At 50.3% G+C, this 26,730-nt stretch overlaps 1 protein-coding gene across 1 annotated transcript in view; it reads right to left on the bottom strand.

Moving 5' to 3' along the window:
• Window positions 1-26,730, bottom strand: part of Unc13c (unc-13 homolog C) — a 377,980-nt gene that overhangs the window by 41,114 nt on the left and 310,136 nt on the right. The window contains exons 25-29 of the mRNA XM_019205246.2: window positions 20,074-20,162; window positions 14,862-15,011; window positions 11,371-11,494; window positions 9,146-9,202; window positions 6,442-6,522 (exon numbers count right to left, since the gene is read on the bottom strand). Coding sequence (XP_019060791.1) covers window positions 6,442-6,522; window positions 9,146-9,202; window positions 11,371-11,494; window positions 14,862-15,011; window positions 20,074-20,162 — 501 coding nt within the window. The remainder of the gene's footprint in view (window positions 1-6,441; window positions 6,523-9,145; window positions 9,203-11,370; window positions 11,495-14,861; window positions 15,012-20,073; window positions 20,163-26,730) is intronic.

The raw sequence follows: 26,730 nt of genomic DNA, 5'->3' as shown, positions 1-26,730 counted from the left end.
AAAAGAATAACCGCACGACCGAGGTAGGCACACACACACAGGCACGAAGCACTTGCTCCACGCGAACCATCATCCTCCGTCGTCGTCTAACGAGGTTCTCGAAGGCCTAAGGCTCTTCCTCCCAGCCCAGCTTCAGTTACCCGCGGGGGACGGAAGGAGCCCTGCCGGCAGCCTTCGGGATGAGAAGCCCTGGTGTGGGTGGTCAGCTGTTACCCACGCCGGTCTGCAGAGCACGAGAGCACACCTAGGTGTCAACAATCCACAAGTGCCAGTGTAAGATTCTGGGCCAGGGCCCACAGCCCCATCTCACCATCTGTGAAGTGCAGAAGTCAATCGGGCAGGCTGACTTCCTGGGAAATTTGTGTGTCTGAGAAACCTAAGACAACATTCGGGGTTGGGTTTCTGTTTTGCTTTTTGTTATCACCATCCAATAAAACTCCAAAATTTCAGTTTATACCCAAGGTGGTAGGGGAGCTGCCTGCACACTGACGATGAGTAGGACCACGGAGAGGGGCTGCACTTTTCCTGCGTTATGCACAGGTGATTGGGAAGGCAGGATGCCTAGAAAGAGGTGCCAGAACACGATGTCTCCTCCGAACATTTACAGAGGCGATAACATTTACAATACTCCAGCGTGCTCGGAGGAGGTCGTTCTCTTTCCCTGGCCGTAGTGCTGGGGGAAACTGAGTGCCTGGTCCTTGTGGCTGCTGGGCCTGTCCTCCGCACAGAGCACAGGGTTCCAAGGATGCAAACTGTGACTCTGATCCGCACACTGAAATGAACGTGCGTCACCCTGCCCCGCTCTTTAAGAACAGTGAGCTGAAAAATCAAGCTTATCTCAGTGTTCAAAGAGTGGTGCACAGAAGTAAAATATTCCAGGCACCTGCAAGGTCCAGAGTGTCTGCAGCAATCTAGGAAAATCAGGGTGCACCCAGAGGAGGCGAGTAATGGGAAGCACTCCTCCCCAAGAGGCCCTGGTCACGCGAGCGTCTCCTGCGGATGCCAGCTGCGTGCTGTTGGTGGGAAAGCGAGTTGAAGCCACGGCTTCAGGAAGCCTTTCCTCACTCCTCAGAGGAGGCCACACTGTAATGCTTAAAGATACTGCACATTTTGATTTTCTTATAGAAATGTTAAAATATTTTCACACACAGACATTGAGGACCAGGAGTCCAAAATTGCTGCAAGCACCTTGAAGGATGAAAAAGGATGAGTTCTTTTCTTCAAGAAACGTATGATACGTAAGAGTGGAAAAATATTACATGGACGTACTGATGGGGAGGCGTAGCCTGGTCATAGCTCTCCGGCCTCAGAAGAGGGCTGGGCATGCTCTGGAGGTGTTTCCATGGTGAACCCAGGCACCCCCGAAGGGACAGCCACCCCAAGGAAGATGCCAGCGCGGCTGTAGACAGAGCCAGCAACAGGAAAGACCCAGAAGGGGAAGGAAGGGCAGGGGAGGAGCGAGTCAAAGCTATCGCCGATTTGCTCCCTTGGGCTGCCTGTAACTCAAGCAGGTCAGTGCAGGCTCAGGCTCCTCTGCACAGCCTTCGGAGTCTCTCTGCTGTACACAGGCAGATCTCAGCGTCCTTAGGGAGACACTGGCCCAGGATTTCCCAGTTAACCTCACACAGAAAAGGATGTGTCGTGTTCCTTCCAGGGCTCTTTAGGGTTAAATGTGCATCTGAGACTGTAGCAGACGCCTGTGCAGAGCATTAGCAGGACTGCCCGCCTAGGACTGGGCTGTGTTACCTTAGGAGTCTGACCAAAGCCTAGGTGTCTCAAACAGGCAGGTCAGATAGCAGAGTTGGGCTTGTATTACTCCTCTGCTGATGGCTGCTACCCAGACTTAAGGCCTCGTCAGTGAAGCAGCAGGGCTCGGTTGAGTTCACTTCCAGCCAAGGTCAGCTGACACCAACTGAATTCCGCGCCCTGGATGAACGATTGTTCCCCTCTTCAGAAGGTTCTCCAGTGCGCCTGCCTTTCATACCGTCATCAGCAGTGTCTGAGGCCTGCCGGCTCCCTCCTTGTAACAGATACACACTGGGCGTCCTTGGGGTCTTTGTCCCTGCTTTCTGGAGCAGCTTGTGTCAGCCCCAGACCCAGCCTCTCTCTGTCCGCGTCCTTTGTTCTCTCTCTCTTTTTCCTATTCCTGGGTGTTGCACTGTCTCGTAGGAGATGGAGACCCATGGCTGGGCTCTATATGAGACCATCTGGAAGCAAAAGCAGCCAGCATTCGGAACATAGCTCAAGACTGTTCATAAGTTAAAACTACAATTCCAGTTGTAACCCGAGTTGTTTGTATGTCAGGCCGGACTAACTTCAGTGTCCACTGTAATGGCTTCCAGCGGCTTATCACGGACTGCAGACAGATCTGTTGGCTGAGTTTGTGACTTTACTTCAGCGAGGCTCACTGTGTGTACGTGTGGACCCAACTGTGAGCCATCACAACGTCTCACCAGCTCTCACTCGGTGGTGGGCTGAGCGGCACTCTGACGTGTTTTATAATTGCACTGTCATTCTCTTTAAGAAACGGTTCTTTCGCAGTGAGCGTGAAGGCGCACAGGTGACAGATCTGTCCGGACAACGCAGGGTAAGGGCCCAGTGGTTGAGGACAGGGCCTCGGGCCCTGGGTCACATATATGAAGTTTCTGTGTGCAGGAACTGTTGGGCTCTGTATGGGACAGCCCGTTGAGTGCTCTCTTCCTAGTCCCGTGAGCTGCACCACCTCCATGGGGCTCCCCTCAGGCTGCCTCATCCTTCTGCTGCTGGATTCTCCAGAAGGTCAGGTGCTGGCTTCCCAGTGCGTCCACGCCCCTCTCCTAACGTCATGACGCCATCCACCCCATCACCTTAATACACTGTTCCTACTGCATTCAAATGGGAAATGGAAAGAGCCGTTACAAAGTATCATTTTCTTTACCTTGAAAAGTAACAAGTTTTCTTTCCTGTTTTATTTTTCATGAACCTGCAGAAAATGCAATGCTTTCTACCCGGCTGTGACTTTTGAGATAGAGTACTGCTAAGTAAGAAGTCAGGATAAAGGCTCAGTGTGTGCTTAGCAAGCCATTCTTTCTGCAATCCAAATAAAATTCTCTTAACTCTTCATATTTGTCATATACTGTTTATCTTTCAAAATCTTTTTTTTTTCAAAATCTATTTTACTGACTCATGGGAACATGTTAATGTTTCTTCACAAGATCGCAGTAGGAATTTCCTTCTTGGTTTTCTTGACGTTATTTTGGTAGCAGTTTTCTATCCTCACTCTTGTGTCACATTTCTGGCAAATCCACCCAGACGGTTCATTCTGCAAGTCTAGGTGCAAGCATAACCCACCCCGACCCTCTCGTTTTTAGAAAGGGTCTGACGGATCCTGAGAAATGGTGCTGACTTCCTTGAAACCCCTTCTGTACGCCCGATCGGATAGCTGCTCCTGGAACGTGCCTCAGCGCCTCCCTTTTGCAGACAAACTCAGTTGGGTCTCCCCTGGCATCCAGCCTCAGCGACTGGCTCCGGTGGGTGGACGCCCTCCGTCCTGCCGGGCGACCCTCTCCTCCCCGCATACGCTTCTAGGCTGCCGATGCCTTCACTGGGGCCACTCAGCACCCTGCCAGGCCCTAGAACGCTCTGCAGCCCTCCTTCCTAGCAATCACCAGAGGGTCCTCTGGGCGGACGACTCCCCCAGACACCCACAGCAAACGCAACACTGTTCACAGCTTCCTCAGAGCGCCATTCCCAATTCCTTCCGTCGCTCCCTGTGCACGTCTCTGTTCCTAGGTGTGAGGCCAGACCTCTCTCCGTCTGACTCACTCTTTCTCCTTACAGTAAGCTGTCAAGTGATTTTTCAGTTGCAATACTGGAAACGAGGTGATTATTTTGTTTTGCCCATGTGCTGAATTTGAAATAATGTGAAAACTTTACTTGTGATGATTTAAAAGAGATGCTGAGAGGCATAGAGAGCAGGAAGGGACCAGATCTCAGCGGGCTCAGACATTCCTAAGATGTGGTTCAAAGTCAAACTCAGCTGTTTGTCAAGAATCTTGTGTAGAAGGAACGTGCTCTCTACGGCTGAGTAAGAAGGGGAAAGTAACTTCCAGAGCTGTATTTGAATTCATGTTTGGTGTAAGTTTCTTTATACTAACAAATGCAGACTTCTAGAGGCTGGGCCCTACATGTTTGCTGTTTTCAGAGAAGGCTCAGAGTCGCTGTTCCCTGAGCTCAAACATCTCCCCGCACATCTTGCGGTGTGGGTGTTCAGGTCCGCATAGGGAGTGGTCCAGGAAGTCCGGAAGCAGCTAGTATTATTCTGTATATTTCAAACTTCATCACAAAGTAATCTGAGGGTTGTTCGAGATTTGAGAATTGTCTTCAGCCTTTGGATTTGCGCCTTCAGGAGCAGGTCAGATTTCCCGAGGAAAGAAGCCACCGTCGCTATGTGGCTCCGGAAACTGCCAAGGCAGTGAGCACCTTTCAAGTGGGTTCCCCTCTTGCTCCTTCCGCTTTCAAACACCACCAGTCCAGCTGGTTAGCAGGCCAGGGAAACGTGTCCACGCCCGGCAGCCCTGTGTGGCCAGTGACCACGGTTTCTGTTCTCTGTGCCGTGGTCCGTGCTCCTCAGAACTGAAGCTCTGAGACTGGCAGCTCGGGTGCAGTTTAACTGTCTCAGTGAATTCATATTTTCATGGATACTTTTATAGAGACTTTAAGTTGTTTTTCAATAATTAGAAAATAATTGAAGTAATCAAAATTTTCCAATGCAACATGGTCTATTTTGGCCTGCTGTGTTTTACCCACACTTTGTAAACCGTAGAATAAGGAACTGGGACGCTGGCTTTGGAGTCTCTCAGCTCTGCAAATTACTAGTGGCACTGCAGTGGTGGACAAAACCCAGGTGTCCTTGCCTCCAGTTTTTCATCTGCAAAGTGTGGCTGATTATTCTTGTCCTGTCTGAGTGCTGAGTGACTCCACAGTCAGTACCAGAGTTCCTGAGTGGCAGGACAGGTGTGGGCAAGCCTTGAGGCAGACAAACTGGAGGAAGACAGGGCTTTCCCAAGCCAGTGGCAGACATCAGCTCACAACCCCAGGAGACGGGCCGTCTACCAGGGAGTGGGCAGAGATGTGGCATCCCAGAAAGGAGGGACGAGGGGACCAGGGACCCGACCGTGGGCTCAGGAGGACAAGCTCAGACTCCAGTCGGGAAGAGAGGGCCGTGACTTGGACACACTAACCGGACTCAATTGTGCCAAAGAACAGGAAAAGAGCTTGGTGGTGGGCAGGTCTGAGAGTTTTCAGAACTGGACCCAGGAGGGTATTGGAGCAGCCAAGGTGCAGATTGGAGAGACTTGCTTGGGGCCAGGTCTGTCTTGGGGTTTGGGGGACTCAGCCTGGGGCAGTGGCGTCCTGGCCTCACCAGGGGCCACCAGAGAAATGCCGGGCTGGGCCAGGACGCACTGACTGCCTCTCCTCATTGCCACGAAACATATTCCTTTCCTGTCTCTGAGTCATGCAACATTCTCTCGAAAACCACCCAGGGGAGGGCTCACTTACAAAACCTTCAGCAGACTTGCTCCGGCCTTTATTTTTTCTAGGGATGCTTTCCTAGACATAGCCATTGCTGCGGCTCCAAACACAAGTCCATTCTTACTCAGATATTGCCAAATACTTTTCAGGAAGAATTGGTCTTGAACTTTCCCTGTATTTTTGTCTTCTATTTTCCCTCAAAATGATTTTGCCAAATCACCACATTTCCCGACAGAGACTCTGCTGGCTCCTTCACACCCGGTTCTGTTCTCTCCCCGCCTGAACTGACATGCGGCCGGCTCGGCTTCTTCACCTTCCGTTTCAACCTGGAGGCACAGAGGCCGCAGCCTCAGGACAAATGCCGGCAGCAGCCACGCAGTCAGAAGTCTCGGTGCCGCGCTCTGGGTGCCCCGTCCCCAGCAGGTCTCCGCCGCCCAGTGCTCACCCCTCAGGCACAGCACAGCTCTCCAGAGAACGGGAGGCATAAAGGCCACACAGACGTGCGCTGCTTGCCTGCCCACAGCGGGAGTGATGGGGAGCAGGGTTCGGGCCCCTGGAGGAGCATGCACTCAGCTGCCGATCAGCTTGGGCTCTGAGAGCTCAGTGCCCGCAAGGCAACGCCTCTGATTTCCGACAGAAAATAAAACCAATCTATTGCATTACCGAGAGAGTAGAAAGTTTCAAAATTCATTTCAACAAGCGTAGAGAGGGGAAAAGCAAATTCTCACCCCAAGGACCCTGAACCATCAGTTCGACCAGGTCTGGAGACACGTCTGACTTCAGGACCGAGTCACAACAGAGGGACCTTGCCTTTTCAGGGTGAAGGACGCAGGCTAAGAGTGGGAAGGGGTGCGTCTCACTCTGGAGGAAATTCCTAGCCTCGGGGCCGGGCAGGCACACGCCACAGGGTGGGGCTGGCCTCCTCACCTTGATGGTGGCCAGGGTCTCCTCCAGGACGGCGCACTGCCTGGGTGTCAGGCCCCGGGCGTCCTCCCGGCTCATGTGCTCCTGGAAAACAGGTCCATCCGTCAGTCAGCTCTCAGACTGCCAGTCTCATACCCTTCACACCCACCCACACTTCCTGCCCAGTGGGTACAACTGCGAGTGATTCTTTTGCAGGATATTCACTAAATTCCCATTTGCGAGAGGAGGAACTGCTGCCTACTTGATAAAAGCAGTGCTTTTCCAGAGAAGTGGCTTTATTTTCACTAAAAGTTAATGTTAGAAAAGTAGATGAAGGAACTCAAAAGCCCGTGTCTGGGCCTTTCGGTGCTGGGTGCTGCCCAACTCGGGAGGGATCGGGGCGAATCTCAGCCTCCCCATTGCTGCCCACAGTCTCGGCCCCTCGTCCGCCCAGGCTCCCTGAGAGGTGTCATTCCTGAGAAGAGCCCCAAGAACCAACTGGGTTTGGCTGTGGAGGTTTTTAGTGTTTTATAATCGTTTTAATATTTTGGAACTGATTTCACTTTACAATGGATTTTCTTCATCGCTCACTGTTGTCTGTCTCAACCCAATATTCATAGCTTATTTAGAGAAAAGATTGCATGAAGGTGGAGAAAATAGTAAAGAAAGAGAAGTGCCCCCCGCCGCTGCACTGGACAACAGGCAGCACACCTTTACAGAGCCCTTATCTGTGCCCTGCTGTCCCAGGAGAGTGGGCGGCAGGCTGCGGTCTGTCTGGGGCTCATGCTGACCGTGTGCCTGGACCGGCGACTGCCAAGGGGCGCGCAACTCCCGCGGACTCTCCAGGCCGGCAGGCACAGGGCCTCCCCACGCCCTGGCTGTGCGTTTCAGCGCAGCGCACAGAGCTCCAGCACCCGGGCCTGTGTTACCTCTTCTCTTTCCGTTATTCCAAGGATGCTGTGGCTTCTGGAGATCAGCTGCCTCCCACCTGCCCCTCCACGCTGCATCTGGGAGGCACCTGCCTGGCAGTAACTGCTGTTGGGACCTCTGGGGAACCTCAGAGGGCTGGCTGTGCGTGAGCGGACCACTGTCTCTGGACACTGCTGGGAACGTGCGGTCTGCGTCCAGGCCCTTCTGGTGCTTCTTTCTCTGAGGCAGGGACTTCAACTCCCTCACAGGAGACCATTTGCTATGTGCAAGGCCGCAGGACTCAGGAGGAGCGGGGCGCCTGCCATGCAGGAGGGAAGGGCTGAGGCCAGCAGAGGTGGAGATTCTGTGTCAGTCAAGGTGGTCTCCCCACATCGACCGACCGTTTAATCACGACCGACTGTTATCACAGTCTTCGTCACCGCACACTAATAAATGACGTGTGTCGTGCTATGCAAATTTACTTCTTGCTAGAAATAATTTTCTGGGATGTAACAATAGCTCATTCAGAGGACAGCAGATGGGTCATTGACCCCCAAAATGCCACAGACTCAGCCACTTGCATGTCACCAAGTGTTTCCGACATCGCATTGGTCATCCAGAAATATGCCCATGTGTTTACTTTACGTCAGGTGAATCAGACGCATTAAACAGTGCTGTCAGGGAGCCTAACGTACATGTGTCATGAAGTTTCCGACTGTGAAGTAATCAGCACACTGATCTGTTGAATATTTGTTTTGTAATCCTAAATCCTAGCCAAATGCAGAAAAACAGTTACAGTAGCTCCCCACATTGTCCTGTCTTCCTTGATCTTGTGCTCTCTCTTAAGGAAGGTAGGCATCTATTAATATTTATATGTAGGAGTTGTGAAATGACCCATCAGTACAATAGTTTCAAATAGCATCTTTCCAGCAGATTAAATCTGCTCTCAGACCAATACACTGAATTTTAAAGTGGTTTATAATTTTTGAAAAAGGAAATGGCAATATAAGAGTAATTGTAATTAGCTCTGTAAAGTTTAAAGCTCTTGGTGCCAGTTGCAGTTTCCATATTTTATGTCTGACTGCAGAGGACTCAGGGGCTGTGGGAACACCTGGATGGACCCTCAATTTTCACATAAACTAGCAAGGGTCAGTAATGAGTGCTGTGATCCAGAACAGGACCGAGCTGTGTTCTTCTCATCAGCTATGGATAACAAGCTTTTAGTTCTAGCCCTTCAGATTATTTTAGTGCTCTTGAAATGACCTTTTTAGGCTATTTTATTCATACTTCTCCTTAAGAATTATAAGAGAATTTACCAAAATGCAAAATCTTGGGGATAAAAGGGCACTGTTTGTTTCCCTGAACTGAGGTTCCCATGGGAAGGCACACACCCTCAGGGTCTCTGTGCCTCGGGCCTACTGCTGGGAGCCTGAGGGTTCCTGTACACAGAACTTTGATGCCCTGGGAGTCCACAGTGCTCTCTACAGCTGGGGCTGAGCACAACAACGTGCTCAGAGCCTTGTTGGGGTGAGAGCTGAGGGTTTCTGTGGGTGTTTTCCGACTTGAGGGCTTTCCTAGACTTCTGTGGGTTTCCATGCAGTGCTCCGTTCTGCCTCTGCTGGCATGTGAGAGAAAGTATGTGCACTAATTTGCTCCAAAAGTAACCACCTGAGGTCTGCAGTACAAAGTTCCAACTCCTCAGGGTGGTCGTGAGGCCACAGACACCACCAGGCATGGTGTCACTAGGGCAGGGAGGGGTGGCTGCGCGGGTGTGTGTCAGCACCCCAGCTCTCGGGCCTCAGCTCCCTCACTCTCTTACCTTCAGTTTGGATAACTGCCCAAGGTCTTTCGCTGCGATGAAAATCATCTGAGGTCCCTGGAAACACACAGAGGAAAAGAAAAGGCAGGTCAGACCCAGCACCTCCAGTGTCAGCCGCAGCAGGAAAGTGGCCAGTGAGTGCTTCCTTGTTTGCTGTGATGCACTGGTGGCCCTCATGTCCTTGGTCCTTATCGCCCATTTGAAAGAGTGGGACAGAGAGGCCCGTCCAGCACACGGCTATCCTCACCGGCACCTGCCCCTTACGCACAGGTTAGCAGAGGCAACTCCTACTCTTTCTCTGCAAATACATCTGCAAAAGCGTCAAGCCGTGGGGCTGGGGAAGGGGAGTGGCTCCCCTGGAATGGGGCCACTCAGTGGCCACCTGCCTCTCACTGTCCCTCGGCCAGCGCTTCCTCCACAGCCACAGGAGACAGTGGGTGCCTGGTCACCTCCCTTGGCTCCAGAGTGGGCAGGCGGCTACCCGGTGACGGAACAGCACCTAGCATGGCCACAGGCATTACCAGCTGGGCATGTGCCCCAAGTAAAGGAAATCGAGTTGGTATTCTCCATGCTCTTTTTATTGAAGGGTGTGCAGTCATTAGGGAATCAGGGGCCCTGGTTCATGACAGCAGGGTCCATGGCTGAGTTTGCTCAGGTTTTACTGCCAGCACCCAGCACAGTGCCCACAGTGAGAAGCTCAATACTATTCACTCTGTGAGTAGAGAGTGAGGGAATGGTACAGGTTCACACGGAGGTACGGATGGTCAGGAAGGTCCGTGAGGGTAATCTGCTGTAGGAAAAGCCTCTGTACAGACAAAGAAACATTATGGAGAGCCTTTGTGTGGTTACAGCTTTTATATATTTAAATTTATACGTATTTATATACTTAAGCCTCGTATTCTTCAGAATGGCACACTGAAATCGTAAGGTTTATGGGGGAAATAGCAGCGGGCAAGGCAGCCAAAGTCGTGGGAATTTGCTATTGAAGAGCTATTAAAATAGTAATTGCTGCTTGATGAAATGTGGGCAGGAGCAGTGCCCGGCAGGGCCTGGGGCACAGGAAGTGGGATTCCCACGGGGGACCTGGCTAGTAAGTCTCCGGAGAGTCTGCAAACCCCTGCCCTTTGCCTTGACAAGTTTTGTGTGCAGCAGCAGGAACACTCGCTCCTCTCCACTGAAGTTAGGGCTCTGCTGTGTCCCAGAACCTCTGATCCAGAGACTTCCGCAGGACCAGTGCTCCTAGGTGGAGCCGACACCGCCCACTGGTCCGCCCCGGGGGCAGGGACGGGTAGCCGGGAGCACACAAGGCAGTGAGCAGGCTGGCGTGGTCTGCCTGTCCGGTTACCACCCACAGATGGGGCCATCGCCTTTCGAAACGCGTGTGCAGGCGTTCAGAGAAAGGCAAAGTATTCTGTATTTTATCACTCCCTGGCAGTTAATCAAGAAAACAGTTGATTTTGTATGTTGGCGTACTTTATAAAAATATTTTTCTGTCTATATAATTCACTGGATAAATAGGGGCTGGCATGCGTGATTAATGTTGTCGACACGCAGTTTAGCTCGTAATCACTCAGGGTTTGCCCCAATTTCTCTTCCTCGGTCACAGGGAAGCACAACTCCTCCAAGCAAAGCCCACGCTAGGTTGCAGTCTCCTCACTGGCTCAGGTGTGTGGCCCAGGGTTCCTGGCCCTGTGCAGCCACTTGCCCGTTGCCAACGCTGCTGCCAGCCGGCCTTCCTGGTCCTGGCTTATCTTCCCGCATGTGACGCAACCGTATTCTTCAGGTCCGCTGAGAGCTCCTCCTCTCTTAACCCCTACATGGGGCAGGAATAGAGGGCAGCGGGACAGGAAGGTGAAAAGTTATATGGAGCAAAGCATCGGTGAAGCTGCCACATCTCCACAAGAGTCTCGGTCCCTACAGCCGCCCCGAATCCCTGTGGTTCACAGCAAAACTTAGAGCAGCACAAGTGGGGCAGATAACCTTACAAATCGAACCGGATTCACTTTTAAAAGGTAAGGGAATGACAAGCCAGTGTGAAATGTGACTGCTAGTAACACTATGGAAAGGAAAATGCAATTTGATCAATCACTGTTAGGAAATTGTATGCCAAGGACTTTCCCTAAATAGATTTGGTTAGCATTTTGTCTGGATGTTCTAGAACCAGTCACTGAAACAAAAGGCAGCGTATAGATTACTCAAAGTGAAGCCACATTTCAGGTACTTACTCCTTGATCTGTCAGAGGAGGGAGAACAATCTGCTTTTCTATTTTGTTGAGAACCAGCTTCCACAGTTCTTTCAAAATTCGCTTCAACACTGTCTTCTCACAGATTTTGGCGGACAGGCTTAATCTGAAACAGGACACGAGCTCGCTAAATCTCACCATGGTATTAAGTTACACTGTTGACCTTAAATTCACATTAACCACTGAGATTCAAATACCTGAATAGGTCTTTATAATTTTCAAATGCTAAATTCCACTTATTGAAAAAGATACATAATATCAAAAGCATTTACCCATTCTATACATCAGATAATTTTGTAGATATTTTGTAGAAAATAAAATCTGAGAATTTATTTCCTTAAATTGGTTCTTAAAATGATAGGGATTTCAGGTCAGAGAGAAGAATATTCAAAGCACACAGATTAGCATAGAATTAAAGGAAGGAACCCTTCTTTATCATTCATACTTAACATCTACTCTGCCATGAGCAACTTCTGCAATTGGGCACCAGGCGTTGCTTGGGCGTTGGGAGACACACGGTGGGACTAGTACTCCTCACGGAATGCGCAGGGTGGCCAGCAGAGCACTCACTGCGCTAAAGCCAAGGCTCCAACGTGCCCGAGCCGCACCCTTCCCCAGCACGGCTTTGATACGTGCCCGTGTTTATGGTCCAGATCGAAAACTCTGGGAATGCATTTTTACCACTACTGGGTGCTGAGCTGACAACACAATTTAGGTACACATCTCTGCAAACAAGGACCCAAATCCGCCAAGCTGACCAGGAGTGCAGCATCCTTCACCAGCTTTCCCCGTAGTGAAATAATGATGTAACACCTGGCATCTGTATGACACCTGCGCAGCCCCTTCTGCACAAGTGTCTCATGTTGTCGCACCCATGTAAGAAATGAAAGTAGACTCCGAGAAGTTACAGTTTTTGTGTAAAGACGTGTGTGTCAGTAGGCTTTTCTGGCGCTGGACACACTATCCAGCATTCATCTCCGAGGGGGACAGGTTAGTTTGGCTCACGTCATAAGGGGATTCAGTCTATGGTCAGCTGGCTCCAAGGCATGGCAAGGCAGAAAGGCATGCAGAGCAAGCTGTTTAGTTCATGGTGGCCAAAGCAGAGCAGAGAGAAAGGGCAGAGGCCCCAGTCAAAGGCCCAAGGCCAGGCCTCGAGACCCACCTAACCACTGCAAAGCGAACTACAGAGAAGGTCAGAGCCAGGCTACACTTCCCACACCTGCCCGGAATGCCTTCCAGCGTCCCAGCGCCCACAGTGAGTGTGCGTGTGCATGAAGCCCTGGTGTGTGTGGGGCACGGGGCTGCGGCAACACCCGTGAAATACACTTTAGTGACGCTGGGCTCTGTGAGGCTCCATAAGGAGAGGAGTTAAGCCTGCCTCACAGAGGACCAGAGCGGGTCGCAGGGTTCAGGGCAGCCTCACTGCCCTCCGCCCAGCCCCACTCAGTACCCTGTCTACGTTTGGACTGAGGAACAATCACCCTGGCTCTGGTTCTGACAGACAGAATTGCTTCTTTTCATAGTAAAAGACATGCATAGTAAACTTTAATAACTGACCTTAATCAATATTTAAATAAAATAACTATTCTTGAAAGTAATTGATATGAAAGGCAAAAAGGCATTTTAAAATATATATATCAGTGTGGAGGTATTTCTCCTGACATATTATATGTAGACATCTAATATGTAAAAGTGCATTGAAAGCCCCTCCCTGGATGAGGCCTGTGGACGTAGCCATGGAAGTCATTGTAGCTCCATTAGCTTGGAAGCCACTGTTCTAGGGAGGCACCGTTGGCTTGCTGGTGAGTATTTGCAGTGCAGACCTGGGTAGAGACCAGGAGAACAGCAACAGCCCTCCTCCTGCACATTCCTCAGACAGGCTGAGACGTGGAAAACTCAGCCCCCTGCTGCAGGTGCGCTGCCGAAAAGCCTAAGAACTGATCTTGGTTTTCCGGTTGGCTTGTGCATGTGCTATCCGGTGCCACCCTGCACAGATGGGCAGCACAAGGACAGGGCCAAAACGGGCACGAGTGCTCCGTGGACACAGCCGCCCCGTGGACCCGCCTGCAGTTCCACTCATCACTGCCAGCTGGGAATGGAGCTTTTGGCTCACTGTATGAAGCGCTGAGCTCTCGGTGGAGAAGGTGAAATGTGAGGAAATGAGACGCGTTGCTTACAGAGACTGCACGGAGTCAGAAACTGGGCATTTGTAATATAAGATGATTTCTCAGGGGATTTTCTCAAAACCAGCTTGCAGTCTACCCGTCTCTTGTTTTTTGTTTGCTTTTGTTCTGTTGCAGTACCTGGGACTGAACCCAGGGCATTCACCCCGAGCTATATCCCCAGCCCTTTTGATTTTTTGAGACAAGATCTTGCTAACTTGCCCTGCTGCGGTCCAATTTGCAATCCTCCTGTCTCAGCCTCCCAGACTGCTGCTAGTTCAGGCATGTGCCATTTTTCCCAGCTTGCTTCCTTCTAATTCATTGTGGGGGATATAAAGAAGAACTAAAATGTTTCATGTGTATGTACCAACTACTCAACTTAATCGGTATGCCTTGCAAACATGTACTGTAAAGAAAGACCTTATGGGCCTTGTTTTTTATCTCGGCCCTTTACTTATTAATCTGCTGACAATAACTAATGAGGTGGCATAGGTAAATTACCCTGTGACCCTGTCCATAGGCACTCATGACTACTGCTTACTTTTCTGACTGGGGTTCTGGCTCTGAGCATAGCTGCAGCCTTCCTTGGCCACTCCTGGGGCCAGAAGGGTTTCGGACTCGAGTTTCTCAGAGTTTGGAAGTTTTGCATGAATTTTAACAGTTGCACATCCCCAAGGCTAAAAGCTGAAATACTCCCCAATCTGACACTCTTACGCATCATGTTGGCCTCCATCTTTACTAAACTAGGGCTTCTGAGCAGGCCGAGAGAGGAGACGTCAGAAAGGCCAGCCAGCCGCCGTGCCAGTGTGGCTGACTCTGAGTCAGCCCAGAAGACCCCAGGCCGCTCCCTCCAGCATGGGTGCTCTCCTCACTCCAGGCTGGAGCCGCCCCGTCTCCTCGCTGCCCTGGGCTGGTGAAGAACCATTGCCCCAAATGCCGAGCCAGGCAGCGATACCACTTTTCCGCCGTGTTCTTCCCCAGCAGGTTTCTGACACAAATCTGGTATTCCGGCTCAATTCAAACCCTTTCTCTGTCCCGGAGAAAGTGAAAAAATATGCTGGCTGATGAGCAGGGATCCTACCGCTCTGCCTCTCAACAGCGGCTCCCCTCTTGTTTTCTTCCCTCTCCCATCCCTCTGCATTGTGATTCCTTTTTTCCCCCATCCAGTAAAGAATCACATGCACTGCTCTTTATGGAACTCACTTACAACTCCTTTGTGGCAATCTACACACAGGAAGCAGTGTTTTCTTAAAGCCTTATCAGTCCAATCTACGCATTTAAGTAAAGATAAAATTGGGCAGAAAAACTTACGTTTTGTCCAAGAACTCCATGAGAGGCCGTAGCACCATCTCTGCGTCCAGTGCGGCACTGTTCCTGTTGGACACGGTGCTTCCATTTGCCCTCATCTGGTGGAGTTCAAAGCTCATCTGTTTTATGCACTCTTCAATTCCAAGCTGAAAACTAAAAACAGGGAACATAAATTGTGGAATAAAAGGAACCCTCTTGCCGAGGTCTGTCTTAACTTTACCTCAAGGAGGCCGATGTGCTTTACGTGGCAGAAACCCCCTTGTCTACCACTTTTCAAACTCAGTGTTCAACTACAAAAAAAAATTTGTTTCAATGAAACCCTACTTGGAAACGGTGTGAAAAACGGCCCAAAGCCGTGGTTTCCAGGCTGAACGGCCCGGGGGGCTCATCTAGCCACTGTCCCAGACAGTGTTAGACCCATGCCTTTCTGAGTGTGGTCGGGAGCAGGCCGCTCTGGGGAGGACGAGGGGTTGTACCTCCACCTGCCTCCCACAGCTCCGCCCCACGGCTTCCTCTCTGACCACTCTCTTGGGCCACTGGAGTCGGGTGCCATGTTGGTCATAGAGACACAGGCCAGTGCCTCGCTAAGTGTGGTTCACTTTATCTTTTGGGATAAGTATGTCCATGTAGTACTTGGGACATAATTACACTAGAAAACTACTCGTTCCTATGTGAAATTCAAATGTGACCGCACTGTATCTGGTGACCCACACTCCCATCCTCTGACCACGCTTGTCTGTCTGCAGTCACTTCCCTGGGAATCATGTCTGGTCCCGTGGCTTCCGCGCCATCTCCATGCTGCTGATTTCCAAATCCAGGCCAGGAGGACTCACTCCTGGATCTGGGCTGTTTTACTAAAGTGACGTTCAAGGCTTTCCCCTGGGGACCCGGTGAGTTCCGGCATCACGATTTTAGCTCAGTAGTGAACTGCTGCTGGACAGCAACACTCAGCATCTTTCTCCTGAACGTGTGCAGTAGTTTCCTACATTCGATCTTAGCCAAAAGGCCGATGTGCAGTAGTTTCCTAATTACCCCTGCTAATGCTCTACAGAGACTGGATCATGTTCCTGCCTGGTTAAAAACCTGCATTTATAACAAAGTTATAAACAAAATCCAGTATAGCAAACTCCGGAATGCACTTCACGGACTGAACAGTGCTGCAAAAGCTGTCCCTGAGGTCACTGTCCCTCAGCTCCCCACAGCCCAGCCACAGAAGCCACCTGGCTGTCTTTTGGATGCCACAAGGATGTGACCAGCATGTGCTCGCTCTTGCAGGACCTCCTCCTCATGCCTCCCAGGCACTCAGTTATGTGGCACACGTCAAACATCACTGTCTCCACGTCCTTACTTGAGCACTCAAAGTGAAATGATATTTCTGTGAGTCTCCATTCCTCAACTGTTCTTAATTTTGCCGCTTAGTGATTCTGCCCACTTGTTGACACACTGCGTACTCTGTTGGTCACAGAATAGAAGCTCCACAGAGTCAGGTTCTTGTTGTCTTCAGTACTACACACTCTACACCTTGGCACAGGTGCAAAGCTTAGGACAAAGGGGACCTGGAGCAATAGTTAAACACTTTACTGCACATCTAGAACTCCTCTAAGCGACTAGCTCTTAAATTTTCTAAGCACACACACAATGCCATCTCTGTCAAGAGGAGAGAGAACTTCCCAGAATGTGGGGAGTACTTCATAATGTATACGTACATCAAAATATCAAGTTGTACAATTTAAATATGTACAAATTTTGCATGCCAATGATGTCTTAGTAAAGGATTAAAAAAGAAACAATGGTCAGATGCACCGATGGGCTGTCTCTTTCCCCTGCCTCATGGCTCTCCAGCTTTAAATAAACCAACAGAGAGTAATCTTGCCTCTGTCTCTTCATTCTCTGTGCCAGCACCGGAGTGGTGCTTCCTCCCTAAGAGGTGTGAACAGCAGCGACTCAGAGTCACTGCTGAGGTACAACACTTCCACATTTCCAACAACAGGGGAGTGAGGCCCATGCTCACACACCACGCAGGAGGACGGGGTGGCTGCAGCTGTGGGAAGGGTCGGGCCTCCGGACAGCTGCGTTCAGCATTGAATCGTCAGTCTTGTTCTTCTACAGGACACCCAGTGACTGCACGGTCAGTGTTCTTTGGAAAGTACACAAATGCACAAGTGCCTCATCGTAGGAAGAGGCTGAGGAATTTTTGCAATAGTGCTTGCATTATGGATCTGAGTGTAGGAGCTCTTTTTCGCTGTCCTAGGTGCTGAAAACATCACTAAGCGGACAAGCAGGGCTTCTTGCTTACATAGGAAGATGAGAACTTTATTCTTACATTAGGAAGTATTTTAATGAAGTTGTTTTGGTTTTGGCTTTACCCAGTAGGGGGAATTTTCAACAGATTGTAAAGGATCACAGTGTGGGTATTTTTCTTGTTCCAGTCCTGTAAAGGCAGGTTTATAAACACTGTGTTTCATAATTTTGAGCATATTTTCAAGGCATGATGCTGCATCCTCCATGGTGTTTGGCCCATCTGCCTTTGGCTTCTGACTTCTTCTGGACTTTCTTGACCATCCCCCGCCTCTCCAGACTTCCATTTGGATTTAGGATCTCAGCTGTCCAGAAACGTGGCTCATTTCTTAGCTCTCTTTCTGTTTATCTAGTCCAGTGGAATACCATCTTCCAAGCACCCATCCAGGGGTGTAGAAATCCCTGACCATTTGGCCTTTTATCAGGCAGAGGCTGAAGGGAGGGAGAGCACAGGAGTGGAGGAGAAGGCAGGGACGGGTGGGTGAGCTGGCGGAGTATGTACCTGGGACTATGGTAGTAGTTGAGGAAAGAGAAAAGGAAGGCACATGATGTTGGCAGCTTCCAGCTAATTGATTCCCCAGGACTGCCAGTGATCCTCTTGGCTGGAGAAAGAACCATCTCAGAGATAATGACTTTCTTTTGCACCAATGGCCAGATCAATACTCACTCCTATTGGAGTGAGGTGGGAGAGACCGAGCAGAGACTCTGGAAATCACACTTCAAATGTGGGAAAGGTAGGTTGCTAAGCAGACCCGCTGTGACTGCAATCAGATGATGGCTGGGTGTGGCATCAGACACTGTGAGCATCCTCAGGGGTGATCACAGCAGGGTTCTACTTGTGCATGAGTTCTGGCTAAGTCAATGTCTACATTTCACTGAAAAAGACTTATCTTTATTAATTTTTAGTAAATTCGTCTAATAACTTTTTTCTATCCATTTTTGGGCTGACAAAGTCTTTATTAGCCTGAATAAACACGGTGCAGAAAATAATAGACTCTGTGAGGACCACGGGCAGGAACGGGCTCGGAATCCCTAGGAAAATCCCTCATCTGGCCTACCACTCGTGCTCACAGTGTCAGCCACAAACAGGGAGAAACACTAAGCAGAAATCTGCTGCTCTCTCATCTTTCCAGTGCCACCACGGTGGAATCACTGCCTTGGCTCCTGGGCCGGGACCATGAGTGTCCAGTTCCAGGGGCTCAGTGTCCATGTGGCTGGGTGCTGCATTGGCTCCCTGAAAAGCCATTGAGCAGCTGCAGGCCCGGACAGTTAACACTAATGACACAGGTCAGGCTGGCTTTACCAAGGCGGCTATTTCTAAAGCCATCGACTGCCCTTTAGACTCACTTTGGGCAGCTGCAGACTAACTTTCCAGGCCAGCTTCTTACATGGTCCCGGGATCGCTGTGGACCGTGTGCCCTATGTGACACTTCACAGCAATGAGGGGACAGCAATCCGCTGGTCCTAAGGAGCGTGCGACACAGCCTGCTTTGCCAACAGTACAACTGAGCCAGGTGCCACTTTCTTCCCCTTGCTTGGAGGAGGAGGAGGGGCTGGACCTGGGTCACCATGGGCGTCAGTTCTGGGCCCAAGCACCTGCTGGGACAGAGACCAGAGCACACTCCAGCCTCAGAAACAAGTCGCCACACCTTCCCAGCAGAATGCCTGTTTTACCCTTTACGGCCTGCAGATCCCTCCCTCAAACAAAACAAGGAGAATTTACTCATCAGGATGATTCAGACATTTACAGAAAGAAATTTAGATATTCTGTATTTACAGTCCGGCGATTCCCCAAGTGGTGGTGTGTGTTTCTGGCTCTTCCTGGCCCCTCTGCCCTACTTTCCCAGTGATTCCTGTATAGCTGAAGGCACAGTCTTCTGACAACCTCCCAGAATCACAGCGAGGGAGAGACACGCTGGTCCCCAGTCATGAGCCTGGCCCGGAGCAGCCTCTGCCCCAGCTCTGCTGAGGCTGAACCTTGGCACTGCTGTGGGCCTTCAGGCTGAGGCCATAGACCTGTGCTGTGGGGTGGCTCCTGGGGACACAACTGATGACAACAGACAGCCGAGCCAGCCTCTTCCCCACTCTGCTGGATCCTCACAGGGTGCTTTCGGGGTCTTTCCTGTTCTGACTTTGTGATCAGGAGACGGCAGCAGGAAGCAACACTGCCTCTTAGCTGTGTCCTTCATAAAATAAAATGGTGTTCATGCTCTTGTCTCCCAGAGTTTCCTGGAGAACAAAATACCGACAAGGCAACATTTATGGAACTCACTCTTTAAGCAAATTCTATCTTAAATTAATGACTTTCTTCAAAGATGGGTTTGGTTTGCAGTTTAGCACTGCTAATGAGGTGGCTGCTTTCTGCTACGGGACCAAAGTGAAGTTTCCCCCAGAGGAACTTCTCTTTCTTCAGTTCCATGCCATAAACAAGTTAAGTTGATCGAAAAAGAGAAAGACAGAAAAGAAAGTACAGTTGTTCACAGAATCCAAGTTCCTGGCTGTGGGCGGGTGTAATTGGGTCCCGACACCAAGAATCCAGGCGTAACCTGAGGGTTGGAGATGAGATCATCCCAGGTGCCCCGCGGTGTGCACTCCGTGACTATGCCCCGTCCTCTCTGTGTCCAGCTCTTCCTCCCGCCCCTCCTCCCTCGCTCCACAGCATCGCTAAGCTCTCTGCCCTGGAATTGCACACGTGTGTGAGATGTGATGGGCAGAGGAGAGCAGGGAAACAGACGAGTGAGTGAGAACCGGAGTAGCCAGTGCCAGGTGCCCTGTGTGAAGGGCGCAGCTCCTGCAGGCATGGTGGAGCTGCACCATGAGGCCGTGGGTCCTCTGGCTTTTCAGAGTCAGTCTCAGTTGTGAATTTAGCTGGTGTGAGGGCAGCACCACAGCCCTGAATCCCCACACAACCCCTTACCTTTCTCCATAGGCGACGCTGAGCCCATCCAGCACCCCGCTTAGTCTGACTTGAAGATCTTTCAGGATGGTGCTTGCTTCGGGGTCCAGCTGCAGAGAGATGGCCAACAACATGACTTTGCAGCTTTGAGACACGCACCTTCGTCCCTTGTGCTTGTCATATGGTAACTTGAGACCACAACACACACATACGCACATATACTCCTCTCTCATCTTGTCTTTGAAACCAAATGCAAGAGTTTAGGAAATTGTGGAGGAACCAGCAGGGTTCTTCCATTTGAAAACTCAATTTCAGGCCATGCTTACAAGAGAGAGCCACGGAGCAAAGCTTCTGTCAGTTACAGCCAGGGATGCTGGGGTACCAGGGGTGCCAGGGGTGCCAGGCAAGACAAAGTCACCTTCCAGAGCATGATTGTGAAACGTAGAAAACCCACCACACTACACACTAGTTAAATATGTGTGCTGCTTCAAAATATAGTTCTATTCTAATACTCCTGCCAACAAGCAGTCCCACTAAAATAATAATTCAGTTAAACATTAACTTTTGAGGACAGGTTGAGTATCCCTAATTCAAAATGCTCGGGGCCAGCAGTGCTTCAGACTTGAGTTTTTCTGGTTGGGAATATTTTCCCAGACACTATTGGGTTAGCATTTGCCATCCAGAACTCTGAAACCTGAAATGTCCCAAAGTCCAAAGCTTTTTGATCAATGACTCAAAATTTTTGATTTTGAAGCATTATACAGTTTTGATTTCTGTATTAGGGATGCTAAGCCTGTACTATGTTGTGGCTTAGTGGAAAGCATCTTTGTGTTTTCCCAACTTTAGAATTTTAAGTGAAAAGATGAACGAAAAGGGCCAGTGGTTCCACTGCCTGCTTCACACGTGCAAGGTCCCGAGTTCGATCCCCAGTACCAAAAAGAAAAGAGGAACACATTATCCAGGCATGTCCATACTTGTCTGAACATGGTAGGCGGGCCGTCTCCTAGGACGCCGTGGTAGCTTGGTTCAAGGTCCAAAGTTGAACTTATTTTGATTTTATTTTAATAATTCAATTATTTATAGCTTGAAGCTAAGCTTGTGAGTGAATTTAGGTGCAAAAGCAAAATAATTAGACCAAGATAACTTTTTTGTGATCTTTCTTGTTACAATGTGAACATAGAGGCCAACTTTTAAAAAAATTGAATTTGTTGTTAAAATTGTGTTAGTATTTACTAAGATTACAAAATAACTTACAAATGTGAATAACAAATAGACACACCTAAATTTATTTTGGAATTAAAGTGAAATTTCCACACACACTTTACCAGCATTTTAATTCCACTGTTTTTGTTTTTTGTTTTTTTTTTGTTTTTTTCCCTAGTCCCAGGGGTTGAACTCAGGGCCTTACCCTTGTGAGGCAGGTGGAGTTCCACTGAGCTAAATTCCTGGTGCTTTTCCGAGCATTTTAGAAAATCGTTTTTCCAGTTTGTTGTGCTATTACAGAAATCATTGTTTTCGGTTTTTTGGCAAAAACAAAACAAATATATGCAACAAATCAAGCAGAGGGAATCGTACAGGGACAGTGTTCTGGAAATGGAACTCTCCCATCTTGGGGCCTTCAGAGACTCCGTTTGCTTCCATCAGTGTCCATCACTCTCGCCCAAGCTGGTCCACTGCTGGAAAGAGGATACGGGTGACCCTAACTCCGGGCTGAACGTAAGACTGGCACCAAACGAGAGAAGCATAAGAGTGTCAAATAAATGTAGCACTCAGTCTAGCAGCTTTAATCCTGAGACTTTGTCCCAGTCAACATGCCTGGCACCCACATGTAGGAGGAGGAAAGGTTTAGTTAGCTCAGTTTTCAGAGGTTTCTGGCCATGGCTGGCTCCCAGACAGGGCAGCACAGCAGGGGGCACGGCAGAAACAATCCAGGCAAGGCAGGCAGAAAAAAGCAGTGGGCAGCAAGCCTCCCTTCCCTTTTATAGTCCATCCAGGCACAAGCCGCCCACACCAGGGTGGGTCTTCTGTCTTCAGTAAATCTGCCCAGCCACACTCAGAATTACGCTAGTGAAGTTAGGAATTGCACCCATGACTCACACAGTACCCAAGGCACCACCTATGACTGCACGAGGCTTGGGCAGGACATCTACATTCAGGCCGTGACATACGGACCGGTCCAGGACCAAGCAATATCCCTACATGTCTGCGCTGGACACTGTCCTGTAATTCTCTGTGAACTCTTCCTAACCCTGAGGCACTGTGAGGAAGCAATGTTGTTTACACACCCCAGAAGCTGGGCGGCTCTAGGCTGGCTGACGTGACTCAGCATGGAAAAGGAAATAATTACGGATTACATAATACCACTCCTTGATGTCTGTTTTGATTTAAACCCGGGTAATTCTGGGGTTGATTTGCTTTTGCCCTCGGTCAGAAGCAGTGTGACCTCTGTCATCAGCCTTCAGGGTCAGACAGGTCTCAGCTCCTGCCCCAGACACACAGGCCTGTGGAAGACATGCTGCTCTGGGAATGGAGAGATCGAAACTCCTCACATCTCATGCTTCTGAGAGTTCTAGTCACTGCAAGCAGTGGGAGGGCGGTGATCCAGAAGGACAGTGGGATACTATGTACTGAGAAATACCTGAGGCTGACATGCATGTAAATACAATTATTAGCCTAACAAATCCTGACTCTAACCTTCAGCAAAGAGAACACACTGGCGGCCTGCTCCTGTGGTAGGGAACCCTGCACCGTGCTTATTCCTGTATTTTCCTTGCACAGCTCCAGGACCAGCTTTGGGCTGACTTCAGTTGGGTGGAAAGGTGGGAACAGCGTGAGAGAGAAGTGCTCCATCTGGGTCTCCACTCCCTGTGGACCCAGGAAGCTCCCTTCCCGGAGGTCCCCTCCAAGGAGCGGTGTTGTCCTCCAGGACAGGCAGGGCCGCTTTTGTCTAACATGAGATGTCCACACTAAGGTAGGCAGGGCACCTGCCAAAACAAGGAATCACAGCCACACCTTGGATTGTGAGCCACATGGTCCTTTGGCCCTGGTTACATGACAGAAAATTAGTTAGCATCCACTTAGAAACACACGTTTACCAAAAATACGAAACTGGCATCCAGTGTTTTAGTTGCTGTAGTTTGACAGCTTCTGATTTTCAAGCAATAGCCAATTATGTGATAAGAAATCAGAAAACATGTGGTTGGGGATGTAGCTCATTGCACTGCACCTGCCTCACAAGCACAAGGTCTGGAGTTTGATCCCAGTACAAAAACAAAAACAAAAACAAAAACAAAAAAACCACCCCAAAACCAAACAAAACATGTAAGGTTGACTAAAAGAAGTGTATGAAGAAATAGTGTAATTTCATCCAAGTGACCCCTGCAACCATTTTCATGGTTTGCAAGAATAATTCCTCCACTCATATCCACAGCCCCTGTATATCAAAGCAGGGCAGGGCCCAGTTGTGATCATTTGATGTTTGTACCATCCGCACACAAGGCGGCCCTCGGTTGTCAAGTTAAAATCTCTTAGCAATGTCTGCAGAACTCAAACACAGAGTCAACTTAGGAACTCACACTGAAGCTGACAAGGCGAGTTTCGTCCACACTCTCCGAAAGTTGGGGATCTCCAAAATCCAGGCTGAGGGAGTGTAGTTGTAACGAGCAAAGAAGCCACATGGTCGCGTGTAGGTATTAACTGAGCTTTTATGCCACCCAGTTGGTGCTACTCCCCGAGGAGAGCTGGTAGGCAAGCTGTCCAATAAGTCTCGTAAGTTCTTTCTCCTAAGGAGCATTTTTACTTTCTTTTTAAAGCACAAGCCATCCATCACTTCCTTCTCCACGGCCCCCCTGCCCCTGCCCCAGCTTCCTGCCCTGCGCCCCATCGCACGCCCTGCGCTCCCAGGCGCCCGAACGGGAGGAGGTGGTGTGGACCCAAGACGTGGACAGGTCAGGATGTCTGGGCAGCTGCATCTCCCGGACGCCTCGCAAGGTCTGACCAGGGCTCCCTCGCTCTCGAGATGTTTCCGCTGCTGCCGCAGCCATGGCCCAGCTTCTGAGTGGAAGCCAGGCCCTCTGGGGCCTCTCCGCTTCTGTCCACGCTGTTTACTCTCTGCTCATTTCCCAACTCTGCCGCTGCCCTTGCTTCCTCCGTCTCTTCCCGCTAAACGCTCTGCTCCCCTTCACCACCAGTCCTTCCACGTTCCTTTCCAGGGCCTCCTCAGTCCGTGCTTGCTCCCTGAGCCATCAGCTGTCCCCAGGGCTCTACACCACCTGGTGACCCTTCCTCTACCGTCCACGCGGAACGGAAGTCTGGCGGCAAGTCTTGGCCTCCAGCCCACAGGGCTTCTCCACTTTGGGGTGCAGACTGAGTTACAGGGCACGGAGGAGAAGAACTCGCCACCCGGAGCCTTCATTCGCTTCTCTCTTCTGTGCTGTTCCTTCCTGGGTGGTGACGTGCAGAGGCGTAGGCAGCAATACGAGTATCATCCCGACTTCTGACTTCTTCTGTCCCTGTACTTGGGCACCCAGGGTGGGTGATCGCTGGCCTGTTCTCCACCACCCTGTCCTTTCTGTGCCATGACTGCTTCTCACTTAAGTTATCATGACCATCTCCAAGCCGTGTGCTTGTTTTCTGTTTCCCTGCCATCCTGCTCCTCACCGTTCCCAGAGCTGTTTCAATACGTCTGAATCCTATCTTTGTATTGCTGGCTTAAACTGGGGAATTTCACACAAGCTTACCCGGGATCTTTTGATTTCTTTTATTTTGAAAAGATCAATTCTCTCCAACTTATCAGAATGGAGTCATCTTGTAAAACCTAGCTTAACCTAAATCAGATGATTAAGGAACAGGGAAGATTCCCTGTAGTGCATGCAGCAGCAGAGTGCTGACCCGAGACGACCCGCATCACTTTGTAGGAGACGCTGAGTGTTGTCAGAAATAGAACGCAGGGTCCTCTCTGCTGCCCACCAGTGTGCGCTCTCTAACAGTGCTGCTGTTTCATCTGTTGTTAAATTCCTCCTTAGAGAGATCCTCTTCAGGAGCATGACCGTTTTCAGAGACAGACTGTGGTATTTTCCTATCAGATTTTTGAGAATGTGATGCCAGATGCATCAGTGATATTAGTATATAAGTTCGTGCTTCTAACTTCTTGGTTTCCGAAAATTGAAGAACAGCAGTAGCTGTCTCCCATCCTAATTAAGGAAAGCACGCAGAGACCAACTGTCACTGTGCTTCCAGTCAACAAACTCCTCAGAGACCTTCAGTTGAGCCCAGAAAAACTAAAGGGAAGAAAGACTCTTCCTCAGCTGCTGCCGAGATTCTCTCGTGTGGTTCTGAGTCAGTGAATCCCAGCTGATTTGGGAGTGTTTTACTTTCACGTTCCTGCCCTGTTTTACCTTGAATTGCATCTTCAAGCCTTACACAAGGAGCACGACTTTCTTTTCTCTGAGCTTGAAACTTTCCTCCTCCTTGTCCACCCCTTGCACACTGCTGACAAGGCCGCTGGGCTCACATCTACAGGAACTCAAACACACTCAGCTTCTCTCGTCACGCGGGGACAGGGCCCAGACAACCTGTCAGATGTTTGCCACACCAGAGGGAAGAGCTGCATCCTTGGGCTGCTTGCCCTGAGGCAAAGTTCACTAAAAAGCCATACTCCCCCAGAGGAGCACTGCAGAGGGAGTTCAGCTCATTAGCTGAGTGTGTGGGAGCTGTGAGCGGACGGGGCAGGAGGTGGTCAGGTGTGGAGGAGCGGAGACTTCTGCTCACAGGTTCCTCCGAAACCTGTCTTTCTGCCGCTCCTCCTCTGCCGACATTTTGTTCATAACAAACTACGGTTCTCCAGGGTGAAGACGCCTCCAGGAGACGGCATTCAGCACCCACTGGGTGAGCACTTGGCCCCAGGGTGCAGTGTTAGGTAGAGGGACAAGTTCCTGGGTGCGACTGGACGGCACGGTGCTAGTCAACAACACACACATGCATCGGAGATAGCTAGGCGAGCAGATTCCTGTCTACAGAGAAACGCTAAGCACGGTGAAGGTGAAGAATATGCTGGTTACCCTGAGCTGACCACTGAAAGGTACGCACAGTTCGGAAACGCTACACTGTACCCCAAGGGGGCAGCACCCTTACGTGTCAATCAAAAAGTAAAAAAGAAAGGCGAAGCAAGTGAAAAGAGCCTTGAGGGTTAGCCATGACGGACTGCTGGATGCCCGGGTGGGCGGGCACGAGCAGAGGCAGGCGGTCCTCAGGGGAGCGGGCTGGACGCTGCCGGAAGCGGGGAAGGGACCGAGCGACTTCGCTTCCTGGCCGTGCCAGTGTCCGGCTGTCCCAAGCTCTCCTGGCTCAGAGCAAGTGCAGTCTGGAGAAACCGCGGCAGGGTGTGCGGCCCACGCCCGGGCAATCAGGTCCCTGTGCCCAGGTCTTCGTGTCACACAGCCGGGCGGCTGGGCCGGAGCCCTTGCAACCAACCGTTTCTCTTCAAAATCTCAACACACTCAGCTGCTAGCAGAGCTCTGCGCCGCAGCACTGGATTCCTAGTCGTATTTATTAAATCACCTCAATACAAGCTGCCCTTCTTGACCTCATTATTCTCCTAATTTTCTATTGAATCTAATTTGTTAGCTCTAATTGCAGAGGGAAGAGGAGGAGGAGGAGGAGGAAGAGGAGGAGGGGGAG

This window comes from Fukomys damarensis, unplaced genomic scaffold (assembly GCF_012274545.1).
Source record: "Fukomys damarensis isolate Sample0158 unplaced genomic scaffold, DMR_v1.0_HiC HiC_scaffold_17, whole genome shotgun sequence".
NCBI classification, from domain to species: Eukaryota; Metazoa; Chordata; class Mammalia; order Rodentia; family Bathyergidae; genus Fukomys; species Fukomys damarensis.
Note: the sequence above shows the minus strand (reverse complement) of the source record. Positions and strands in the feature narration are given on the sequence as shown.